Raw genomic sequence first — 26735 nt, forward strand, 5'->3', positions numbered from 1 at the left:
CTTTGAATTCTGGTGACCGGCTGCTTTGCTATTGACCTCCAGTGTTCTTATCGACTGCTTTTTCTTTGCATCTCTGTATTATTATCATAATCATCAATATTTCCCAGCAATTTATTCCTTCTTATTCCTCAAAACTGAAGACTGAAGATTAGGAGAGTGTTTATCCTAGAAAAGTTTAACCTTAGGCCATAATTATTTTACACTGTGGTATTGGTTTTAACAGATCTAATAGTTTTCTCCATAATATTTTACTGTTCTATATAATATTATATGAGAACAGTGTTTTATATATTTATAGGTATGCAGACACTCCTTGACTATCTTGCTATATTGCACCTGTACCTGGAGCTCACAGAATATTTATTTTAACAGCTGCTTCCCCCAAACCAACATTAATGAAAAATGCATTCATCACAAAGCATATACCTTGTAGGCTTCTACCACCAAGTCACTGAGATTCACTGCTTGAGATTCTATCTGTCTTGCAGTAGTTCCCGGCAGAAGAGGCAAAAGGTCCTACAGAAAAAACAGTGTTACAGTTAAAAGGCCACTGTGATTATTATCTTAAAACTTGTGAAATTCTGACGTTTAAAAATACCTTATACCAGTGAAATTGGCTCCCTTGGACTGCAAAAATTACATTAATGTTGTTGTCTATGAGTTTTTCAGAAAGCTGGCCAAGTGATGGATGCTCCTGAAAACAAAAAAAGGAGATACATAGTGTGGCATTTGTAGTTTAATATGATCTAAAGGAATGCTATGATTGTGAAATTAATAAGAAACCTTACATATATAATAATAATAATAATAATAATAATAATAATAATAATAATTTTTATTTATACCCCGCCCTCCCCAGTCAAAAACCGGGCTCAGGGCGGCTGACACCAACAGAACCACAATAAAACATAAAAACAATTAATTAAAATACAGATTAAAATACAGTATTAAAATTTAAAGTGCAGCCTCATTTCAAGTAGGCCATAAATCCAAGCCATGAGGGAGAAAAACACAGGGGTCAGGCTGAGTCTAACCCAAAGGCCAGGCGGAACAGCTCTGTCTTGCAGGCCCTGCGGAAAGATGACAAATCCCGCAGGGCCCTGGTCTCCTGGGAAAGAGCGTTCCACCAGGTTGGGGCCAGTACTGAAAAGGCCCTGGCTCTAGTAGAGGCCAATCTAGCCATCTTATGACTCGGGATCTCCAGAATATTATTATTTGTGGACCTTAAGGTCCTCCGCGGGGCATACCAGGAGAGGCGGTCCCGTAGGTACGAGGGTCCCAAGTCGCATAGGGCTTTAAAGGTCAAAACCAGCACCTTAAACCTGATCCTGTACTCCACCGGGAGCCAGTGCAGCTGGTAAAGCACTGGATGAATGTGATCCTGCGGCCGGGACCCTGTAAGGAGCCTCGCCGCGGCATTCTGCACCCGCTGGAGTTTCTGGGTCAGCTTTAAGGGCAACCCTGCGTAGAGCGAGTTACAATAGTCAAGCCTGGAGGTGATCGTCGCATGGATCACTGTCGCCAGATCGGGGCGAGAGAGGTAAGGGACCAACTGCTTGATGCGGCGGAGATGGAAAAATGCCACCTTTGCTGTGGATGCAACCTGCGCCTCCATGGAAAGGGAGGCGTCAAAGGTTACACCCAAACTCTTGACTGTTCTTCTACCATAAATCCCTGAATGCTTGTAGTGAAACAATCCTTAGGACAATATTACATTCATCAGATGGCAACAGCAGTTATCACTTGATACTCTTAACTAAATGAAACTGTCGGCATGTATGCAAGCTAGGTCAGTAGTCTTCAGTCGTTTGATTATCAGAATCCACCTTTAGCCTGAATGTGTTTTTAAACTATGCATCCATTTTAATTTTTGCCCTGTCTCCTACTCTTCCTAAAAAATACCCTAAACAAAAAACAGTGCTAGCAGGGCTGCTGCAACCCACTTAAGGTCAGGTGGTGACTGCTGTGGGTCCTGACTCATCATATGAATACGAGTGACTGAAACACCACATTTTCTCTCTTACTATATCTGCAGAGCAAACCACCCCACTCCCAAATAAAAGGGGGAAGAAGAAAGAGAAAGAAGCTGAAAGATGACCAAGTACCGTAAATGAGTCAGGCGCAGTCTGGATGAATGGACTTATGATTGAAAAGTACAGAGCAGCAAGCGAACAAAAGGAGCTGCACTTCTCTGTGTTGAGGCACGGCACTGTGCATTTGCAGGTGTGTTAAATGGAAAACACACACACACACACACACACACACACACACACTTTGATGTTCACAACTTTCCTCTTTCCTTCATCCTGCATGTGAGCCTGGTCTCAGTATGGGTTTGTATCTCACACCATTTATTGGGCACCCACAAATATTAACCAAAATTCAACTCTACCCACAGGCTGATCAGATGCTATAATAGATGGGAGCTTTCGGCATGCAGAAGAAAAGGCGCTGCACCCTTTAGTTTTGTGTTGCTCAAGTAACTCATCCTGAGCATAAACTTGCCACTTTCTCTAGACTCGGTTTACAATAGAAAATACATAGCTTACTCCAGTCTCCCCCAGGTGATCCCAGGCTTTCACAACGAACATAGTGTTTAATTCTTGCGACAAAATGTGTCAGCATACCTTGAGCAGGAGACATCCTCTACCACTCCTGGCTATCTGGAACAGCATATAAGGTAAGCAGGGAAGAACAGACCTCAATAAGAGGTGGGGTGATGAAGGAAAAAAAAAGCTACTCACACTGCACTGACCGGGAGGCTGAAACCATTTGAGTGAGCTGGTTCTAGCTGAAGTTCATACCTCTCCAGAAGGAGTATCTCATTACAGAGAACCTTCTAATGCTTGGGGAAACCACTGTTCAAAGCCAATGCTGTATACGACATATACCTTACCATACTGGTCGCTTTGACGTACACATTATCTTTCAAATGGCAGTTTCCATCATTAGGGATTACTATCCCCGCTAATTTACTGTCAAGCGCCAGGTGAGAGGTCTGATCTGTCATCATGAGAAGCAGGCGCTTGGCTTCTTTGCGCCAACCAATTTGGCTCTAAGGAAAGGAAGGGGAAAAAAAATAACCAAGCTAACAACGGGGGTAAAGCAAATGAAGAAGAGACACTGCATTAGTTAAAAGATACTGCACTGGTTTGTAGGCTCTATTTGATTTAAAGTGCCTGAGACACAACAGGTACCCAAAGGTTCACTTTTTAATCTACTGCAGGGGTGGCCAATGTTGTGCCCTTGAGATGTTATAGCACTACAACTCCCAGCATGCCTTGCCATGGCCGTGCTGGCTGCAGCTGATGGGAACTGCAGTTCCGGACCACATCTGGAGGGCACCACTTTGGCTACCCCTGGTTTAATATTTTAAGAATTGCTTTAATACTGAAAATGAAATACAGTGGAACCTCGGTTTAGGAACACCTCGGTTTACGAATTTTCGGTTTACGAACGCCGCAGACCCCTCTGGAACGGATTAATTCACTTTCCATTACTTTCAATGGGAAAGTTCGCTTCAGTTTATGAACGCTTCAGTTTATGAACAGACCTCCGGAACCAATTACACCCATGCTTCGGGTTAAGTACGCTTCAGGTTGAGTACTCCGCGGACCCGTCTGGAATGGATTAATCCACTTTCCATTACTTTCAATGGGAAATTTCGCTTCAGTTTATGAACGCTTCAGTTTATGAACAGACATCTGGAACCAATTGTGTTCATAAACTGAGGTACTACTGTAAAGCATTTGTTGTTTTTAAGCAAATGTAAGCATAGTTGCTCAATTGCTCTAGATTTGGCTGTGACTCTTCAAGAACAGCAATAACTACCCTCATACCAACACACATATATGGTACCTGCTGGGAACTGGCCTGGCTTTTTCAAACCAGAACTTGAAGCCCTAAAAATATCCACTAAAGCACTTTTGAGCAGGGATGATGATGGACATGGAGAGAAAAGGTCAAGATGAGCACCACAAGCAATGGAGTCTCCACAACTTCCTTTGGTTCTGAGAAAAGCTACAATATGCAGACAGCACTGGAGAACTATGGGATTAGATCAGGCATCCCCAAACTGCGGCCCTCCAGATGTTTTGACCTACATCTCCCATGATCCCTAGCTAACAGGACCAGTGGTCAGGGATGATGGGAATTGTAGTCCAAAACATCTGGAGGGCCGAAGTTTGGGGATGCCTGGATTAGATCAACTATCAAACACTAGGATAAAAGGTAGATCCTTTGCTGGTTTATTGGCTGCCTCTTACCTGGCACACAGCTGCTTGAAGCATAGCATCAAAGCCTCCTTCAGGTGTGTCAATATTCCCAGAGATTTTCTGCTTGCTAATTGCACTTCTGAATTCTGCTATTTTGTCAGTCAATGATAAAACATGGATATAGCCATGAGGAGGCATACAGTCGAGATCATAATCGCTGTTTGGCAAAAAGAAGAAAAGTGAAATTCTATTAAAATTCTGCTTAGAAATTATAGTTGGCTATAGCGACACAAGGCTCACACTACATTTCTGGCTGTCTATAAATATATACACACTAAACACAAATTCATGTTATTACAAAAAGGGAGTAAGTGCTGATGAACTAAGTCAGGCATCCCCAAACTTGACCCTCCAGATGTTTTGGGATTCCCATAATCCCTAGCCAACAGGACCAGTGGTCAGAGACGATGGGAATTGTAGTCCCAAAACACCTGGAGGGCCAAGTTTGGGGATGCCTGAACTAAGTCAAGTGTGGGGGATGTGTGGCCCTCCAGATGCTATGGGTCTCCAGCTCTCACCATTCCTGACCATTGGCCATACTGGCTGGAGCTGATGGGAGTGGAGCCCAACATCTGGAGGGTTATAGGTTTTACCATCCTTAAACTATGTAGTATGACCCTGACCCCTATATAATGTATGGAAAGAAAGGGTGGAGGTTGAAAGACTGGAATAAAAAGCCTTTCTCCTTTCCCCACCACAAAGAATAATAAACAAGACAGAGAAATGACAGATCTAACCAACCTGAAGCTTAGATCCACTTAAATTAAAGGAGCTTAAGATAGTCATGTCCAGTAAATTCAATTACTTTTCTCCAAGGATGGCTAACATTGGATCCAACCCATAGGGAACGGTGCCAAATGTGAAGAACGCCATGAGAAGCAGGGAAGAGGGAAAACATCTGCAACCTCCCCCGGCAGGTGCAACTCACTTCATCTCCTTTCTCCCCACCCCACAAGCAAACCCCAGTCAAGTCATCAGCAACAAAAAGCTGCAATACATTTTAGGATAAGTTTATAGAAAAGGACACAAATTAAGCTCCTATGCCCTCTGCTCCCAGCTATAACAACACAGAAAAGCAAACTCATGTCACGTACACAAGATGTGCTTGTAGAATCTTGATTGTTTAGTGCATACTATTTATTTTAGTTACAGGTGCCCTTCAGCTCTCTATATTGGACAAACAGGCCAAACCCTACGCCAAAGGATAAATGGACATAAATCTGACATCAGGAACCACAAGACAGAGAAACCAGTAGGAGAACACTTCTATCTCCCAGGACATTCTATACAAGATCTCAAAACAGCTGTTTTATTACAGAAAAATTTCAGGAACAGAATGGAAAGAGAAGTTGCTGAATTGGAACTCATTACCAAGCTTAAAACCATGGAGCCACCTGGGATGAACAAAGACACAGGATTCTTATCTCGTTATGCATGATCAAGCTTTCTTTAGCGCCTCTGCCCTTGCTTCCCCCCCCCCCCCCGCAGGACCAATTGCAGTCATCAGCAGTCGTTAACAGCCATCTACAGGTTTACCACTCCCATCAGCCCATCACCCATTCCCACCCACCCCCACCACCCTCTGTATATACATGAGGGTCTGACTCTTCTGTTTCAAGTGTATCTGAAGAAGTGTGCATGCACACAAAAGCTCATACCAAAATAAAAACTTAGTTGGTCTTTAAGGTGCTACTGAAGGATTTTTTAAATTTATTTTAGAATACTTAATGTGGCTTATGGGAGCAACTTTTGTAAAAAGAGATAGCATTTCCCCACCTTGCCCTATAGGTCCTTGTGCCCTTGCCCTAATAAACATTAGGAAGCAGCGCAGCAGTTACATCAACACAGTTACGTAACAAAATATTATGCAGGCACTGCAGCCGTTTATAGCAGATAAACCAAAATGAAATAGAAATATTAGATCATTTGTTTCATACCTTGCCCTCCTCAAAGATTTAAATTCAGGATGCAATCCTAATTTCACTAACCTGGGAGAAAGTCCCATTGAATTCAGGAGGACTTACTTCTGAGTAAACATGGTTAGGATTACACCATAGGATGGTTTAGTTTAGGACACACGTGCGCTTCCAGTTAGATTTACAAATTACTTACCTGCATTGATTATGAATTCTTCCTGGGTGAATGCTAATATAAGGCGACACCGTCTTATCTACATAAGATCCATATCCAAGTCGCAAATCAAGGGAAATATTTTCCATCTTTTGAGATAAATCAGATCCAACAGAGTTTAATTTTTCTATATTTTTGTGCATAGATGCAGACACATCAACCAAATAATAAAGGTCGACAGGGTACTTTTCCAGTGGCTGTACTTTCAACATAAAACTTGCTTCAGATCCTGATAGTTAAAAAACAGAAGTGTAATAAGTATTTCTGAGTATCAATGTTGCATTAAAAAATTCTGCAAGCATATCTTATTTCTAAATCCCATTTATTTTGGCTTATTTACTTAACTCTCCCAGGTGGGTGCATGCATGCATGCATGTGTGTGTGCATTTTAGTGTTAATCTGCTGATAGATAAGTTTTTGTATGCAATTTCTGCTGTAGGTTTTTGCAAGCAATTTCCTCCAGTATAATACATTTTATACATTACTTTCACTAACACACACTTTCCCTTAATATACACATTTTTAAAAAAATTATTTAAACAATAAATGATATTTCAGAACACCACATCAATAATATTAAATATTAGAAACATAGGATTTCCCATTGGCAATAGTAATTAATAATTTCTCATGCACTCAGAAAGAAAGAAAAAAGTATTTGAGAGTCAAATTATGTGATGCATAATAATGTATGTGGGTTTACTTTGTTGTCCCAATACATTGCAAATAACTGAATTTTTCTACAATATAATTATGTGGTTGTCGTCTTCCTACTCTAGCTCTCATCGAATTCAGCAATTTAATCATATTTACAATCTTCCACATTTTGATTAACCAGATTGTTGTTGTTGTTGTTTAGTCGTTTAGTCGTGTCCGACTCTTCGTGACCCCATGGATTATACGTGTTTATAAATGCACTGGTCTATGTTTGTTCCTCCCCAGCCTCTTCCTTTCCTGTCTTGCTCTTGCCCATGGTCTGTTTTAGTTTTCAACTTCTGGGTGAACAGGGGCCTGCTTTTGCCTCTCAGTATGCCACCATGTGTTACTGCTAACGATGATTGTTTTGTTGTGTTTGTGTGTGTCACAATGAATGCAACCAGGGATTGGAGGAAGAAAGCGCAAGAGACCAAGGCGGGAAAAGCTGCCACCTACTTTGAGGATGCCCCAGTCCACAGAATTCTGATTTTCCTCCCCCCACCCAATCACCCAAATAATTCCCCATGTTTGCAGCCTGTGGATGAGGCTACATAAGCAGGCCGGGTGTTTTTGGCTCCAGATCTACTCATTCCCCATTCTACTGACGGCCCTGTTCTATTTCAATGGAGATTCTCTTTCCCCCTCTGTCTCATTATTTCTCCGAACTACTGCCAATGATGAGCAGAATAGGCTAGTTTCCTTTTGGTCCCTTGCATGCTAGCAATTGGATTTTCCCCATCAGCAAGAGTTGAGTGCTCCTCCTTCTGGTGATAAATAAGTAGCACACACGAGAAGCCTTGTGAAGCAGAATTCACCACTCTGAGGCTCCCGCTCTGAAGATGAAGATTGCACCAGAGCACATGATGAGTTAAGAGCCTCCAGCTATGCTCCGCTTGTTACTTTGCAGGATGCTACACATCACCTCAGGAGGTACAGGGGTCCTTCTAAAATCTCCAGAGAAGGGTTCCCTCCCTAAGCAGTTTATTTCAAAGCATGCCCTGTACATAGTCCAAGTTCACTCACTCTGAGTATACACTGAGGCTGGATCTAGACATATCAAAGAAGCGTTTCAGTTTAAAACGTAAATCTAAACAGGGAAAACAGGTAAGAGAAAAACAGGACTCCACATCACCATTTGGTGGGGCACAATGTCATATCACACATACAACGCATATACTGTACAGTAGTATCTCAGTTTTCGAACATAATCCATTCCAGAAGACCGTTCGAGTTCCAAAATGTTCGAAAACCGAGGTGCAAAGGGAGGACTGCAAATTTAATAGAGAAAATTGAGAAAAACTTAGCGGAAGCCGTTTGACTTCTGAGGGTTGTGTGAAAACGGAAGCATTTACTTCTGGGTTTACGGCGTTCGAGTTCCAAAATGTTCAATGGAGACGTTCGAAAACTGAGGTACCATTGTAAATATTTTTTTATTTACCAGTCTAGCTGAGTCACCAGAGCACACCTGATGGCTGAACAATGCAGTTGCTGGCACCTCTGAGATCAGTGGTTCAGAAAATGTTTTAAATCGTTTTGTTTTGTTTTTTAAAAAAGTTTTTTCATTGATGTGTTTGCCATGCTAGGTTCCTTTGAGAGGAAGGGCATGATATAAATCGAATAAATAAATGTATGTGTAATACATCTTTAATAAAGAAAAAAGATACCAGTAAATGCGGTTGGATCCACAGTACTAAGCCACAATGCTAGGATATGTTCTTGAAAGAAATTAGGCAGGAATGGGAAGAGGCTAAAGCAGGCATCCCCAAACTTCGGTCCTCCAGATGTTTTGGACTACAATTCCCATCTTCCCCGACCACTGGTCCTGTTAGCTAGGGATCATGGGAGTTGTAGGCCAAAACATCTGGAGGGCCGCAGTTTGGGGATGCCTGGGCTAAAGCATAAACAACACGACTTGACAGAGGTTCATTAAATAAAAGAAATTGTTTGGGGTGTGTGTTATAACAATGGAAATACCAGAGATGGAAACAACTTAGGAGGTGGGAGAGGTTTTAAGTACTTAATAAAATAAGGGTGCCGTTAGTTTATACTGGATTCACTACACAAAGAAATCACAATAGTTTTCTAATGTTATCTATCAAGACACAAGACAAGTTGCCAGGTATTCCAGGTCAGGCTTCAGTTTGCAATTAAAAGTTTTCAAGTAAACGATTAAATAAATCTTCAAAGGGCAAACATTAACAAAGTCCAGGTCTTTATTCACCTTGGTACCCACCTCTCTTCTCTCAGGGTGCGAAATCAGTCTTGCAGAATGCAAAGTAATAGAAAACTATGACTCAAAAACATGGATTGATTTGCATACAAATTGTAGCCATTAGTGCGGGGCTGGCAATTTCTGAATGGGCCCATTTGTTTTCTCTGTAAATGGGATATCCTTGCTCAGGAAGCGGAGCTACAACTTAGGTTCCGTTCCAGTTTAGGCTCATCAGCATTTCCCAACCCTCCAGTTCACAGCTTTCAGAACTCCAGCTGCTGGACAGGAGCCACAGTTCTGGTGGCAGCTCTTTACTTGGGTAGCCACATAATGAGACAAGCGAACTGCCAATCCCAGAAAGTCCCCCCACATTCTCTTCCGCAACGGAACATTTATCCTACATCCCAGGGGTCGCATTTTTATTAACTTTGTTAGCATGCACGGCACTCTGGAAAAGTCAAAGACTTCAGACCCACTTCCCAAACAAGGGCAGCCACTAAGATGAGTCCCTGGATGCCAGAATGGGGGCTGTCCTAGTTGTAGGAGGTATAGCTGGAAAGGGGTGCCATACCCAATCCAGAAGTATCTATGTGTCTTTCCTGTACAAATCATTATACAACAAACAAATGCCTCAGACTGAAACCTTGTTTAACTTGGCAGATAAGCAGCAGTACTAAGCTTCTCTAGTAATTAAAAAAAAAATAAGACAGAAGCCTTGCTTGTTGTTGCTGCTGGATACTCCCCCTTGAATGGAGAGAATGAAAAGCAAACAAAATTTCCCAGTAACTTGCTCTTTTCGTCCCAGCTATTCTCTTTCGGCCTGATTTAGCGTAAATCATTTCCATGAGCAGAATTGTTATTGTCTTTGATTGTAACACTATTCCACGGAAGGGATGGTCGTGTTTTCGTTCCACATTTGCCAACGCTAACAAGAAAATGGCAATGATACATAGAATTTGCAGAGCCAGTGTGGTGTAGTGGTTAAGTGCGGTGGACTCGTACTCTGGTGAACCGGGATCGCATCCCCGCTCCTCCACATGCAGCTGCTGGGTGACCTTGGGCTAGTCACACTTCTCTGAAGTCTCTCAGCCCCACCCACCTCACAGAGTGTTTGTTGTGGGGGAGGAAGGGAAAAGGAGATTGTTAGCTGCTTTGAGACTCCTTAGGGTACCGTGTTTCTCATATTATAAGACACGTCTTATATTTATTTTTTCCTCCAAATAACACACTATGGCTTATTTTCAAGGGATGTCTTATTTTTTTCCTCTTCCTCCTGCCACGGCCGGCATTGCTGCTGTGCCTATCACTATGTCTTATTTTCGGGGTATGGCTTATATTCCTTGAATGCTTAAAAATCCTGCTATGGCTTATTTTATGGGTATGTCTTAAAATATGAGAAACAGGTAGTGATAAAGCGGGATATCAAATCCAAACTCTTATTCTTCTTCCTTGAAGGATTAAGCGACTTTGGTTAAGTTACTATCTCCAGCACATAGTTATTGTGTGTGGGGAGGGGGATTAACCTCATACGCCAAGTTCCTTAGGGGAATTCCTTGGAAGGATGCAAATGTGAAATGGTGTTTGAAAACCTTTCATCAACTGGCCTCTGCTGTCTTTCAGAAGGGCAGTGGATGAAATCCAACAACATGTCACCAGTTTGGCTTGAGTGGTTTTGCTTGCCCACCTGGAGGGATACAGAATCAAGTGAAGACGCATTCACACATCACTCATGTGAAGGGGGCTTTACAAATATTGGTAGGGCTGCACTGCTGCCCCTGCCCCATCTCCAATGCCCACGTGTTGAATATGGACATCTACAAAAATGAGAAGACTATAGGAATAGACTTCCAAAAACCAGGAGCCATGCCTAGAAGCCAACGTACACAGGCTCCCTCTTGCAGATGTCCACACACAACTCCCACGGGTAGGCTGGCCACATGCCATTGGAGTGGGGCAAATACCATGATGTTGCATTGCTAGGACCATGGTCCCGCCTTCAAATGATTAACATTTGATGGGAGATTTGGACTGCAAAAATCTGGGACAACTAGTAGCAGCGGCACAGTTTCCTTATGTTTTTGCTAGCGAGGCCTTCACTGAGAATGCAAGAGGGAAGCACAGTCTTCCTCTGGAACAAAAAACTCCTGCTATAAATACCAGTATCAACGCCATTAGGCATGCTGCTAACATAATGTGACACTTTGCTCTCAAAGCCACAACTACTCTACTTTTTTCTCCATGCTTGTGACAACTGTGCAGCATGAAATATCTATTACAAATAGAAGCTGTAGCTTTCTCAACACTGTGAACTTTCAAGAGGGACAGCAAATCCTTATAGCTTTGCTATAGTTTGGACCACCTGCTTGCTACTAACAAGTGGGGTGGGGCGAAGGGACTGTTGCTCCATGGCACAGCTATGGGTACAAGGCTCTGTAGTTGAGCAAGTGCTAGTATCACAGTTCAGCATAAACCAGTTCAGCATAAACCTGACTTATCTTCCACAACACTGGACATCTGCATCAAAGAAACACGAAAAAGCTCTCCCAGTTGTGCTCATAAAGCTGACCTCATTAAGATTCCTGTTTTCAATCAAGGAAGTGGATAGCATTGTATATTACATTTTGCTAGCTTTCAAGAGCACGGAAGAGGAAAGATAGCAGAGATCAGTTGATCTATGAAGTCATATAATGACAGCTCACTCTGGAAACTTTCAACCCCTGCACCAGCAGATCTACTCTTAATGAAATCTTGCCTGCCACTCATTTCACCAGGGAGATCCGATGTCATGGTGATAACATACAAATACAGTGCAGGGTGATGAACTGAGGTGAGGCTGGGAAGAGCAAAATATGCATAGGAGACTGGAGGCAGAAGAAATAACAACCTGAAGTTCTTCCTCAGCTCTCAAAATGGTTTGGGCAGCTTCTCAGGTCAGGCAATAGCAAAGTCTGAATCAATACAATTATGCTATATCTGCACCATCTGCAAATAGCCAACTAAGAAATACCTGCACATATGCAGCTAATACAGCCATAGCCTCCTCTTAACTGGTTCTCAAATGAATAGAGTTCAATGCGCTAACACCACACTCAAAGTTATGTTATTACAAACAAAGTCCACACAGAGGTTCCAAACTTTCAGGCAACTCCCACAGCACAAAATACCTTTGTCTTGAATAAAGTTTTTGTTTCCTTTCATTTAAAGCATCCCTTTAAATCCCCAAGAGTCTGGAACACCAGCATTATGAATAAACAATGACTTCTACTCTATTGAGTATTAACATACCACAGCAACTGTTTGTGGTGGACCAGGCTTATACCTGTGCAACTCTAAAATGAATAAGGCCAGGATATGCTCAGTAAATACATCCTGCTCTAATTCTGAGAATTAGCAGCTGGCTCAGTCAAATCGTTGCAGGTGACTGGCAAATGTGTTAACTTCCAGTTAAGTTACTGTGATGCAGGCACATGCCCGTACAAGATCTCTAAACCCAGAGGGGGCTTGCTGTACTAGCGGCAGAAGAGTGTAATGAAAGATCTGATAGTTAGGGATTCACAGAGCTACTAATGGTGAAGATGTACCCCCATCTGAATGGATAGAGCATGTGGTTCATGTGACTGGAGCAACCAGCCATAGATCGTGTTACTGGAAGCAACGTGGTGGTGGTTGAATTGGGTTCCTTAGCTACCTCTCCTCTTTAAAGGAGGAGTAGCATAGAACTGGACATGGAACAACTGATTGGTTCAAAATTGGAAAAGGAGTATGACAAGGCTGTATATTGTTTCCCTGCTTATTTAACTTATATACAGAATTCATCATGAGAAAGGCTGCACTGGATGAATCCCAAACTGGATTTTAAGATTGCTGGAAAAAATATCAACAACCTCAGATATGCAGATGACACAACCTTGATGGCAGAAAGTGAGAAGGAATTAAAGAACCTTTTAATGAGGGTGAAAGAGGAGAGCGCAAAATATGGTCTGAAGCTCAACATCAACAAAACCAAGATCATGGCCACTAGTCCCATCACCTCCTGGCAAGTAGAAGGGGAAGAAATGGAGGCAGTGAGAGATTTTACTTTCTTGGGCTCCATGATCACTGCAGATGGTGATAGCAGTCACAAAATTAAAAGACGCCTGCTTCTTGGGAGAAAAGCAATGACAAACCTAGATAGCATCTTAAAAAGCAGAGACATCACCTTGCTGACAAAGGTCCGTATAGTTAAAGTTATGGTTTTCCCAGTAGTGATGTATGGAAGTGAGAGCTGGACCATAAAGGCTGATTGCCAAAGAATTGATGCTTTTGAATTATGGTGCTGGAGGAGACTCTTGAGAGTCCCATGGACTGCAAGACGATCAAACCTATCCATTTTTAAGGAAATCAGCCCTGAGTGCTCACTGGAAGGACAGATCCTGAAGCTGAGGCTCCAATACTTTGGCCAACTCATGAGAAGAGAAGACTCCCTGGAAAAGACTCTGATGTTGGGAAAGATGGAGGACAGAAGGAGAAGGGGACGACAGAGGACGAGATGGTGGGACAGTGTTCTCGAAGCTACCAACATGAGTTTGACCAAGCTGCGCCTGCGGGAGGCAGTGGAAGACAGGAGTACCTGGCGTGCTCTGGTCCATGGGGTCATGAAGAGTCGGACATGACTAAATGACTAAACAACAACAGCAAAATGCACTTTAAAAATTATTCATGTAGTCACTTGATGTTATACTGGTAGTGTCTCTGTGTCTTCATCCTGTTCTAAATATTCTCCTGTGAATAGGCTCCAAATGGGCTGCAGCCTGCACAGATCTGGTAGGGTACTGTTTTAAGATTCCCCATAGACAGACTTCCGGTCTGCCGCCATCAGCCGCCGGCGGGGTTCGTCTCGGCTCCCGAGACACCCACCGCTACCGAGGAGGGGGGGAGTCGCGTGGGCGCCGCGACCCCCCGGAGAAGCCTCAGATTGTGCGTTCTGAGGGCTGGGATACCCAGCGGGCTCCAGAAAGCCATGGAAACTGCCCGGAGAGCCCCGGTCGGAGCCTCCGAGAGCAGGCTGTACATGGCGGAGCCTTGGGTCCATTGCTACCTCGGTAGCGGAAAGCTCCGAGCCGGAGACAGAGGAGCGGCAGATACCTCCAAATTAAGATTCGGACTGTGAGTAAGACAATTTTATTGGATTTAAAAACAAGAATTTGGACCTGGGAGGGGAATAAAAAACGGAGGTCGTTCCCCCCCCTACCCGGAAGGCTGCGACACAACTAACTTGCCTGCAGCCGATCGAAGAGAAGGGGTGAGGATCCCCCTGAAAAATTGAACTTGTGTACCCCCTTAGAAGGCAGAACTAAGGGGGGGAAATATATGTTTTAGACTGCATCGATAATCATATTATTGTGACAAAGAACCCCCCCCCCCGGAAACCGGGGGCAGGAACCTAAAGCCGCGACCAGCTGACAAATATAAGGATTTACAAAGAGTAACTGCTGTGACTCTGTGATATTTTTTGGATTATATCTAAGTTGATCGATGTAATAAAGAGGAGAACTGGAAAAGTTGGACTAAGAATTTAAATTATAAAGGATAAATATGGTTGGAAATAAACAAAGGAACTAGTCTGGACATTATAGCACCATCTCTGGCGGATCAAGGCATAATTCCCACGGGAACACAGAAGGACAAAGAAGGCTGCCAGCCAAAACAACCCTCTTACAATGGAGGAGGTCGAACTGCAGTATATTCTAGACTTTATTAAAGAAATGACAGAGGAAATACGTCATGGGAAAGGAAATATTCAGACTTTAAAAGAAGACCAGCAACAGATATATCCAATGGAGACTTTAGAATTGCAACAAGAAGAAATCATTGAACAACAGGCAAAAAATAAGGAGCAACGGACTGAGAAATCAATGCAACCTGTGAGAGAGGAAGCATTGATCACCTATGTGACTTTGGACGCTAAGGACCAAGATGGACCCTGGGATCTGGTCTGCTCAGTGAGAGAGGGCGACCAGATCCCAGAAGGAAACAAACAAGTTGAGGAGGGAGGAAAGAGTCTGGCCTTTGCCCCCCCAGTGAGAGTGAGGGGACGCAGGCCAGACAGAAGATTGGAAATAGGGGACAGTGGAAATAAATATGAGGGTGGGAGGCTGGTGGAAGAATTAAAACAATGGAAGGGGAAGAAGGAGGAATGGGATGGTTTAGATTGGTTAAGAGTGGGAGTGGGGTAAAGAAGGAATATAAGGTAGAGGAATGGATGGATTAAAAGGTTTGAAATTGGATGATATAAAGACGCTGGCCGGGGAAAAAGGGAAACTGCTACCTGGGGAGGGAGGGGGTGGGTTTGGAGGTTTAGTTAAAAGATTGGATAGAATCTGAATTAGGCAAAGGTATATCTTTTGAGGGGGAAATTATAGGCTAAAGGAAATTATTAGAAATAGTTAAGAGTAATATAGTTCAAAACCTAATAGAATTTATTGTGTGGGGTATAAAAAAGAAGTTGTGAAGTTGGATATGGAATTGACCCGGGAGGGGAGGGACGGGGGAGTCGGGGACAAGATATTGTTAGAGATACTATTTTTCTTTCTTTTTTCCTTTTTTTCCCCTTTTTTTAAATTTTTTCTTTTATTTTTCAAGCTTTTGTATTTTTGTGCTGTATTTTTTTTATTGTTAAAAACCTCAATAAATATAATTTAAAAAAAAAGATTCCCCATAGACAGAGCTTCATTTTGCATAGAGAAGATCAGAAGCTAATCACAGATCAAAGGTGGACAGAGTGACTTGGAAACAGTTTGTAATTTTAAACAAAGCACAGGTGCAAACCTACTCTGCACCATCTTGTAAAGCAAGGTTTCAAGGTAAAAACCTACTAAACAAGTTGGATTTCAAGAAGACATGAACAAACAAGGATGGTGGAATCCACAATGGCATCACAGCCAAGGGGTGTGGGTGTGTCAATAGAAAAGTGAGGGTGAGGAGAAGAAGAGCTCATCCAAAACAACAACCAAACCGCACCTGTAGTAGGTATGCTTGTGTTCAATTTGAGATAACAAGACCAGGCAATCTAAGCACACAAAGTATCATTTACAGGATTTGGCTGGGATGGGAAGTAACAGAATACAGACCTATTCACTCGTAATTTTCCAATTTTGATGAACATTTTAATGGGAGCCAGACAATGGAAATTAGACAATGGATAATGGTGACAAGCCATCTCATTAGCTTTTTTAACAGATGCCAAGGCCATAAAAATCGCGGGAGCCGAAACTGCTGCATAGCCAATTTAGACAAAATATAGAAAGCTCACAAGATTAGCATATCCAAGAGTTATTTTTTAAATAAGTATGAACTGATTGCTTTCAGGCTCTAACAGCCCTCCAGAATTAGGTATCTTCTCTCGTTTAAAAAGCAAACACCAGGCTCTGTGTGAATGCCCCATCTCCATTGCTTGCTTAACTGTGTCCAATTAAATTTTTTTAATAAAAAAAATACTTTCTTTTTAAGAAACAAACCTGGACGTAGTTGGATTGAAACTTCTCCTGGTGCCACTTGTACATTAGCATTACCGGCAGGCATTGTTACAGCAACGCTGGGACTTTCTATGAAATCTGTTCTGCAGCCTCTTTTCATTAAGTGTAGAACTGTGTCACATCGTTCCTTCTGTTTTGTTCCAGCCATGAAATCCTGTTTTGAAAGAGGCAAATAGAGAGAGAGAGAGAAAGAGAGAGGGAAAAAAATAGAGAGGAGAGACAGAGAAATGTTTATATTCTGAGATATCATCAAGCATAGCCAGGTAACTGAAAAGTTAATGAAGAACAATGAGGCATGCCTGTATGCCCAAAGGAGCTATAGCAGGTCCAAACTAGACACAATGCCAAGTGACTCGTGTGGGTTGCTGTGTGCAGGAGTGGTAGGCAATACTTCCTGGCATGGGCGTTGCAGCAGCTCAGCAGAAAGGAGAAGAGGAGGAGTGAGGCAGTTGGCACAGCAACTAAGCACAAGCAGAAGCAATCTGGTGCTCCTGCCAGCATACTTGCATCACCCTGAACTTCCCACTATCTTGCTGCTCATCCTCCTCCTTTTAAGGTGTAGTGATGCCTGTTTCAGGAGGTCAGAGAAGCACCACTGCCCTACCCCACTGGCTACTCCCAGCTGTGGGAGTCTCCATTATACTGGCCAGATACAGGCCTGTTGGACATCACTGCTCCCCCAAACCCTGTTGTCGACCAGGCTATTAATACCTAAAGCAAAGCACCTATAAGCACTCGTGTGGACTGTCCTTCCAGGGTTAATAGCTGTTGCAAAGGAGGGGCATTTCCACTGAGACTGTGGCAGGGAGGGAAGAGTGCCAACAAATGACAAAACGAAACATGGATACATTTTTGCATTATGCCTAGTTGTGCCAAAAAAAAGGGACACTTGTTTTTATAACAAAATATTTAAAACAGAAGTTAGGACTAATTGCTATAAAGGTTTCGGAAGGGTGCTTTGGCAGTTTTCACATAACAAAAAAGGAAAAGTGAGCTCATTGTGACCTCTCTCTCTCCCCATGGTGGTTTTCCCACCTCAGTAACACTTGCATGTACCAGCCCCTCTGACATCAATTACAATTGGCCTTTCATTTAGCCTGTGGCCTAAGACAATCTAGTAAGAACTGCATGCTCAATACAAGTGTTTTTTATTGAACAGGAAAAAAAGTCTGACATCTGAAAATGCATTTTGCTATAAAGCTACATAATTGAATTGCTTTTATTGCCAAAAACCATTTTGGATTTATTTGCTGGAATACATTAAGGGAGCAAGACATAAAGGGGGAGATTCAAAAGGGAGGGGATGGATGGAGAGGCAGGACAAGGCAAGAGAAAGTCTTAAAAAGTATGCTCCATAGAAGGCACAGTTCTAACACATCAATGTTAACCCTACACAGACCAAAAGACGACTGGGATGGACCACATGCAAATGGAACAGATAAATAATTGGTTCCATTTCTCTTAGTAGTAGCCTGAATGGTTACTACTAAAAACTGGAAACATTTTGTGGGAGTGGCTAAAGATTGGCTTGGTGTAATCAAATCTGCCTTATTGCCATACTGGAAAAATTAATCCAATTAAGACTAGCTGAGAACAAATTTTAAAGTGACACATTTATGAGTATATAGCAGAGATTTATGCTGTTTGTAAATAATGATAATAATATTCAGAGAGTCGTGGAAAAAACATGTCAATATCTGGAATGCCTAGTAATCCACTCCCTTTTTTGAAATCATAATGAAGTTTTTCCTAGGTAAATATAAAAGAGGAATATGCCTTTTGTTAATATATGACAGAATGTGCTATGCCCACACCTTCTCTTACTAAAGTTTGTCTTTCTTACACATGTATTTATAGAATGCAGGAGCACAAAAAACCCAAACTTGTGCAGATGTTGTAATGGACATGGTGACAGTGGGAATGAATGAACTGTCCCCATTCCTAACCTCCATGATTTCAGTTGAATTTCTCCCCAGAATCTAGAAATAGACACAAGGTATCTCCACCTAACTGAGAACTATAGAAAAGCATTATCCACCAAACCTGTACACAGGCTGAACTGCTTGAACAGCAAGCACATTCACAGTTCTTAATTCATTTTTTAAAAAAATTTATGTTATTGTTTATGTGTTTGTTATCCTGGGCTCCTTTGGAAAGATGGGATATAGATTGAAGAAGAAGAAGAAGAGTTTGGATTTGATATCCCACTTTATCACTACCTGAAGGAGTCTCAAAGCGGCTAACATTCTCCTTTCCCTTCCTCCCCCACAACAAACACCCTGTGAGGTGAGTGGGGCTGAGAGACTTCAGAGAAGTGTGACTAGCCCAAGGTCACCCAACAGCTGCATGTGGAGGAGCAGAGACGCAAACCCGGTTCCCCAGATTCCGAGTCTACCACTCTTATCCACCACACCACACTGGCTCCCAGATTGAATAAAATAATAATGATAATGAAGGAGCAGTGGAAGATGTTCGGTAACCGTGGCCACAAAATTGTTATTCCAATGTCAGTAGGGATGTTGTTTCTAAGGGCCTAGGAAGTGTATGCCCAAGACCCGCACACTCTGTCTAAAATATGGTCTGCTCAGGCACAAATCATTATTCTTTAAAGCATTTGGTAATGTCCAACTAATATTAAACAGGTTTTAAGAAGCAATTGGTGACCTGCTGAACATGCATCCACATCAGAGGTTGCCAATGGGACGCTGTCCAAATGTTGTGCTATCCAAATGTTGCAGACTACAACTCTCATCAGTCTCAGACAACCCAGCCAATGGCTGATGGGAGCAGTAGTTTACAAGATTTGGAGGGCACCACACTGGCTGTGCTGATCCATATGGCCTCCATGAGGAGGAATGCTGGAGCTCTTAGAAAGTGAATGTTGAAGGCCCTAGAAAACAATGCAGGAGCGTCACTCTGCAACCAACCCTTTTCTTTTAAAGCTGAATGTATTTCAAAACCATTCTCCACAATAGAGACTCCAACATGTGTATGGCAAATCATATATGGCCCCCTAAATTTTCTCTGCCTCTCTATTATTTTCCTTACAAACAAATAATTAAATCAACTGGAAAGTCTTTGTTTTTGCTTCTTAAAGGCCCTCTTTTCGTGCCCCCCCCCTCTCGGAGGTCAAGCAAGCAGCTACAAGGCACCAAAAAAAAAAAGTGGTAGTGGTGGAGGCTAAACCAATAAGAACCCCACGTTCTTAATGTGTCTGTTTCCCCTTAGCAGCAAGCAAAGGATGGATGGAAGGACAGATGAAAACAAAGAAGAAGAGAGGGAAAGGCAGCAGGATGAAGGTGTGCTCTGGCAACCCCAGAAATAGCTCCCTTCTGACCTGGCCTACCACTGCTTTGTGCAGGTTAATAATAATAATCATCATTATTGTAATTATCATCATTAATATAGCCTTAATGGACTTAAGTGAAAAACAGTAATGTGTACATAGGAATAAACTGCCCCCCCTTCTTATTTTGGTCCCCTCTCGCTTTCATTTGATGGGCATGTTACTCATGGAAATACAAAGGTTCAGTTTTTAAACAGTTACTGTACTTCCCCAACAATTGTTGAATTTTCCCTTTTGACTAGGGACTCCTTTCATGTGCACAGAAGCTGAAGACTTATTTCATTTGCATTGAAGCAGCTAAAGCAGACAAAGAAGTCCCAGGATGACTAATAAGGAGAGGAGAGCTTACCTCTTGAGTACACCATGCACACTCTGGGCCCACAGCAAGACAGTTGGTACACGTCACTGCATTTGAGATGGCACATCTGTTGTCTGCTGAAAAAAGATATAGATATGTATATATACAAGGCCATTCGACGATTTGCAAACATGTGTGGGAGCAGAGCACAATGCCTAAATTTAAAAATGTGATTTGAAAGCATAAAACATGAGGTCCTGGGTACTTTGTGGAAAATCAAAGTGAGCTGCTACATCACTCCCTAGGAGTTCGGGATTCTCCAGTTCAGTAAGTCACAGCAGGCCCGTCGAGCTGAGGAATCGGGGTCAGGGGGAAGTGCACATTTTGCAAGGCCTAAAAAACCCTGTTGCTGGGCCTATGGCCACCACAACTTCCAACTGATCCAGTATTAGCATCATGGACTAGCTGAATGCAAAGGAGTGGTGGGAGGCACCAGCTGGAGAACCACCAAGGGGAGGTGGCTCAGAGCCTGGGGAGTGGTGGTGGGACAACAATGAGTGGTCAGAGGGAGCAGACTGGGAGGAGGTGGCATCAGAGGCTGAAGAGGTAAGAGAGCGGCAGTGTGGTCTAAACCAATGAGCTTTGGGCTTGCCAATCGGAAGGTCAGCGGTTCGAATCCCTGTGATGGGGTGAGCTCCCATTGCTCAGTCCCAGCTCCTGCCAACCTAGCAGTTCGAAAGCACGTCAAAGTGCAAGTAGATAAATAGGTACCGCTCCGCCAGGAAGGTAAACAGCGTTTCCGTGTGCTGCTCTGATTTCGCCAGAAGCGGCTTAGTCATGCTGGCCATATGCGCCAGAAAAACTGTCTGTGGACAAACGCTGGCGGACAAACATCGGCTCCCTAAAGCGAGATGAGTGCCGCAATCCCAGAGTCATCTGCGACTGGACTTAACTGTCAGGGGTCCTTTACTTTTTTTAACATGCTGAAGCAGAGAGCAGTCCAGAATCAGAGGCAGAAGCGGAGGCTGGAGAGGAGTAGGGCAGGGCGGGGCAGGCAAGAGGCAGAGATGAAGAAGCCAGGGGGTCTCCCCTTTCGGCTGCAACCAGCTCCCCTCCCCCCCGGTCTCCCAGAACCAGAAGAGGTATGAAGAGGGCAGAGCAAAGACAGGCAAGGCAGCAAAGTCTCAGCTTGCTTGAGAAGGACCCAGGGGGGAGGAGATGCAGGGAACTGTAGGAAGGCAGTCCTCCTAACCGCCTAATTGGGGCAAGATCTACTGGGAAGCGCTGTTGTGATCCCTGGGCCTGGCCTCCTGAGCTGTTTTGTTCCTTTGAATATAGTAACTTCACTGACGCTGGGTGAGTTATTGCTGACCTGCCCCTGACACCTGCTCCTGACACTGATAATGCCATTCCTACTAATTCTAGCACATGCACACAACTTGCAGTAGCAGCTCATGAGACACTACTTGCTTCCCAACATAGCGGGTCACGGGCACTTACCAAGACAGAGGGGTGAGAGGCGAAGCACTAGAAGTGTGGCACAGCACGTGATGATGGAGACAATGTGCACATGCACATGCCCTGCACCTCACCCCTTTCCCTCCCCTTCTTGGTAAATGCCAGCAACTCTCTGTGTTGGGAAGCTGTGAGAGCAAGGGTGCCCCACTTGTGGCATCTTCACCATAGGAGGCAACTCCTAGGGGCCAAAGTCCCTTCGTCCCCCCAGTAAGCATTATTGGTTGCTCACTCTCCACTGAGTAATTTCGTTGTTCCCGCAAGGGGACAATGACAATAAAGATTATTTTATTTTATCTTATCTAAAATATTTGAGGGGGCCACCCTCCAAAATTGATGGGCATTGCTATTCAAATGGGTGTGTGTGTCATGTCATGTGATCAATTATGTGGGGTGGGGCTTACCTGTGTACCCCCCATATTTTATTCAAATTGGCACCCCTGCACCTCACTGAGTGCTACTATAGCCAGGCACTCGGTTCATTGTTTTTAGGTGGTTAATACAAGTCTACAGCAGGAACAGAAATTAAATTTTTGTTTGTGGCATCTGCCTGAAATGGATTTCTAGTGAGATATGGAACAATCCCTCTCAGATTAATAATCTGCAGTAACTGGCTGCTGGCAACTGTGGACTACCATTATTTCAAATAACTCTATTCCTGGTTGATTTATTGTCACAGTTTTTTGTTGTTGTTTTTAAGTGCAGGATGCCATTCACTATTTTCAACTGTTTGATAGAGTTTTGGAAGGGAGCCCTTGAAATGCAATCTGTTGCTCTTTGTTCTGTCAGTTCTTGAGAGCATTCAGTATGGCAACAACAAAGCATTGCTATCTCCACATCCATAAAGCTAGAGAGAGAGAACGGAAAGCTAGAAGATGAACAGCCATCTATTATGCCAGGTCTTGCACTGAAACAAGATCCTCAATAACTACAACTGTTTATCTTCACAGTATTTTTTTTAAAGGCATGTGTGTGTTTCTTTCCGTGTGTAGTAACATTAGATGCAAAAGTAGGCTCAAAGTTTATTTTGCTTTAAGTAAAAAGGTAAACTGTAGTACATTTAAACTGATTAGGGAGGGTATGCAGGTCAAGCCAGAGCAAGAACATTATTCCAAAACACCAATTTGGTAATACCTACCAAAAAAAACAAAAACAGAAAAATGTTGGATGAAAACCATAAACTGTGTGAACAGCCAAGTCACATACATGGCACAGTTCTTGCTGGGTTTTCGCTTCACAGAGTATGACGGGATTTGTAGAAATCAACAACACAAAATACCACACACCTCCATACACACAGAAAACTAGCATGGCAGGGAAAACAGTTCCCAGTAGGTTTTCACCATCCAGTGGTACCTCTGGTTACAAACTTAATTCATTCCGGAGGTCCGTTCTTAACCTGAGGTACCACTTTAGCTAATGGGGCCTCCCGCTGCCACCGCACCGCTGCCGCACGATTTCTCTTCTCATCCCGAGGGAAAGTTCTTAACCCGAGGTACTACTTCCGGGTTAGCGGAGTCTGTAACCCGAGGTTTCACTGTACTGTATCATCATGGAGACACAACTGTGGCTTCTCAAAAACCATGTGTTCTGATGATGTAGCATCCAAAGATATATTAACGAAACAGGCATAGGAACGTAAGGGAGCTGCCTCATAAAAGTCTCACCATACAGCCACCTGCCTGATCATTGTCTACAACAGATGTGGGGGACCTTTGGCCCTCCAGATGTTTGCTGAACTACAATTCCCATCAATCCCAACAAGCATGGCCAGGGGATAGGGATGGTGGGAATTGTAGTTCAGCAACATCTGGTGGGCCAAAGGTTCCCCACATCTGGTCTACAATGACCTTCAGGAGTCCTTCAAGGCATTTTAGACAAGGGGTGTATCCTACCCCTATCTGAAGTAGCTACCTTCTGCATGCAAAGCATGGCACCTCCTCTATAATGCCTTGGGCTCCCCTTTGTATGCATGCATGACTTGATGTTACAGTAGACCAGGCATCCCCAAACTTCGGCCCTCCAGATGTTTTGGACTACAATTCCCATCTTCCCCGACTACTGGTTCTGTTAGCTAGGGATCATGGGAGTTGTAGGCCAAAACATCTGGAGGGCCGCAGTTTGGGGATGCCTGCAGTAGACAATCATAGAACAAAAGAACTCTAGAAATCTCTGCATGTAGCTGCCACCAGTGGTTTTCGCCGAACTACATTATCCCACCAATAGAACAAGTTCAAGCAAATGACCATACACTACAGTAGAAGCAATAACATTGGGGGAGATGACACCAATACGGAGGCTCAGTAAGTCACCCCCTGTAGGAAGTCCATTTGTCTTGTTTTTTCTTTGTAACATTTTTTGATACACAAGGTTTAAAACAAATGAGCTAGTCTTATATAATTTATTTAAAAATAGGGTTCAGAATCTGTTTGGTTCATAATTTGTTCCAATAACTTCTTATAGAAGTAACATTTACAGACATGCATTCATTCATGAAATATTTCTCATGTAGCTGCCAGTCTATTTTTAAAAAATAAATGAGAACCAAGGCATTACTAAATTAGCTATATCTTTTTTTTAAAGAAAAAGAAAACAAACCCCTAACACCAAAGCTAGAAATATTTTTATGAGTTGGCTTAGTATAGGAAAGAGACTTTTCTTACCATTTTACCAACACAGCCCAGACAAAACTGAACCATTACGATGCCAAAAGTCAAGAGGCAGGCTTCTACTGGCTTTAGTTAAATAACTGAAACACGCCAAAAAGGTATTTTAAAACAAGACAGGCCATATTTTGGCTCAAAAAAAATTACACTGACATATATACATAATAAAACATGTGTAGCTAGTTATACCATACCCAACTGTAGATCATATTATGCATTCTAAGAGAATTACATTAAATAAGGCTCAATGACCCTGACATTGCAAGAAATTAAAGTATTTTAGAATAAAAGAGAGAATATTTCTGGGACAATACCAAACATAATGCATTTGGAACAGAATTAGGTTGTAGGCAACAGAATGCTCAAATCAAATATTTCATTTTAAGCCCTCATTTTACTGCCCCAACTCAAATAATTAGAACTCTTAAAATCTACCTGTCTCCAAAGCTCAGTAAATAATTGAGTACAATTTACCAGCAGATACCTGATTTGTTCACGCTTATGGCTGACTGATTTAAAAGTGAACTATATCAGAGCCATAGCTGCCAAGTTATCCCCTTTTTTAAGGGAAATTCCCTTATGCTGAATAGGCTTCCTCGTGAGAAAAGGGAAAACTTGGCAGCTATGAAGAGCTTCAACTGAACCTGTATGTTTTTGTTTCCTTGGTTACTTCGAACAAAAATTGAACATTAACTTCTGTGTTAATTATTTGCCTAACTTAGATTCTAAAACAAAGTTAGTATTCTCAGAATCAGAAATTTAAGTTTCTGTTTCAGTTAGATGAACTAACAGTATTGTTTTTAAAAATCCACATTTCTACTTGTGGGAGGGGGGGAGTTGTTTACATTTATGGATGCACATAAGCAACAGAAACATCATTCTATAAATCATCTATTAGCTTTTATGGCCCTAACTGTTATGTATTGTAGTTTTCTCTCAGGTCCTTGGCAGTTGTTTTAGCAGGGAACTTTAGGAGGGAACTTTGAATTATGTTTGATACATTGTTTGAGCCAGCCGTCTATAAAAGCAGGCTGGCTTAGCAGTGCAGTGCAGTTCTGTTCCAGCTTACAAATAAAGAGCTGCTTTGGAGAAATAGCTGTGTCGTCTGCTATGTCAATCCACTATTCAACACTGGCAACAAAGGTGGGATTTGATGGACATCAGAGCACAGCCAGATTTGGACGCTCACCGAGCGAAATCACTGAGCGGAATCACTGAGCGGAATCACTGAGCGGAATCACTGAGCAGAACCAATTCAGAGCTGACCGTTCTGGCTAGAGCACTGTGTTTCATCTATGGCTCAACTGGGTGTGGAGGGGATGGTCACAAGGGCCCTTCGCATCAGAGTTCCAGCCGTTTGCAACCAGACAGCACGAACTCTTGGCTCATCGCAGCTGCCTGCTGTGGGGGGGGGGGGGACCGTGTCGTGGTCCCCCAAAGACTCCGTCAACGCGTCTTGGAGGCTCTACACATCGGCCACCCGGGAATCGTCAAAATGAAGGCGTTGGCCCGGTGTTACGTCTCTTGGCCATACATGGACGATGCCATCACATCTTGGGTCTCCACATGCCAAGCAAGCCAAAAGTCAACACCAGCACTGCCAGCAGCTAAGGGGCACACCTGGGAGAAGCCCAAGGCACCCTGGTTGAGGGTGCACATCGATCTCGCTGGCCCTTCCACGGCCGGACCTTTATGGTAGTGGTGAACACCAATTCCAAATGGCTGGAGGTGGCCCTGATGCCCTCCACCACTACAGAGGCCGTTATCCAGGTGCTGCATGGCCTGTCCGCTACTCATGGGTGTCCTGACATCCTAGTCTCTGACAACGGACCACATTTTACATCTGGCAATTTTGAGCTGTACCTCTTGGCACCATTCTACCCAGCAAGCAACGGGCAAGTGGAGAGAATGGTGCACTTGACAAAAGAGGCAATGGCATGCCTGGACCAGGAAGACTGGCATGAGCAGATCACTGAATATTTGCTCGTGCAACACATCACCCCTCATGCAGCCACAGGGTGGAGTCCTGCTGAACTGCTTATGGGCTGCTGCCTCAGATCCCCGCTCAACCGACTACACCCAGA

At 43.2% G+C, this 26735-nt stretch overlaps 1 protein-coding gene across 2 annotated transcripts in view; it reads right to left on the reverse strand.

Moving 5' to 3' along the window:
- The window catches only part of ITGB8 (integrin subunit beta 8), a 55148-nt gene that overhangs the window by 15927 nt on the left and 12486 nt on the right, over positions 1–26735 (reverse strand). The window contains exons 2-8 of one of the 2 annotated variants that reach the window (XM_060280731.2): positions 20522–20604; positions 16809–16980; positions 6387–6633; positions 4266–4431; positions 2897–3055; positions 599–694; positions 427–516 (exon numbers count right to left, since the gene is read on the reverse strand). In XM_060280731.2, the coding sequence (XP_060136714.1) occupies positions 427–516; positions 599–694; positions 2897–3055; positions 4266–4431; positions 6387–6633; positions 16809–16980; positions 20522–20604 (1013 nt within the window). Of the gene's footprint in view, positions 1–426; positions 517–598; positions 695–2896; positions 3056–4265; positions 4432–6386; positions 6634–16808; positions 16981–20521; positions 20608–26735 lie in introns of both variants that reach the window. The other variant, XM_060280730.2, reaches the window with a different exon arrangement.

Source organism: Zootoca vivipara, chromosome 11 (assembly GCF_965207765.1).
Source record: "Zootoca vivipara chromosome 11, rZooViv2.hap1.1, whole genome shotgun sequence".
NCBI classification, from domain to species: Eukaryota; Metazoa; Chordata; class Lepidosauria; order Squamata; family Lacertidae; genus Zootoca; species Zootoca vivipara.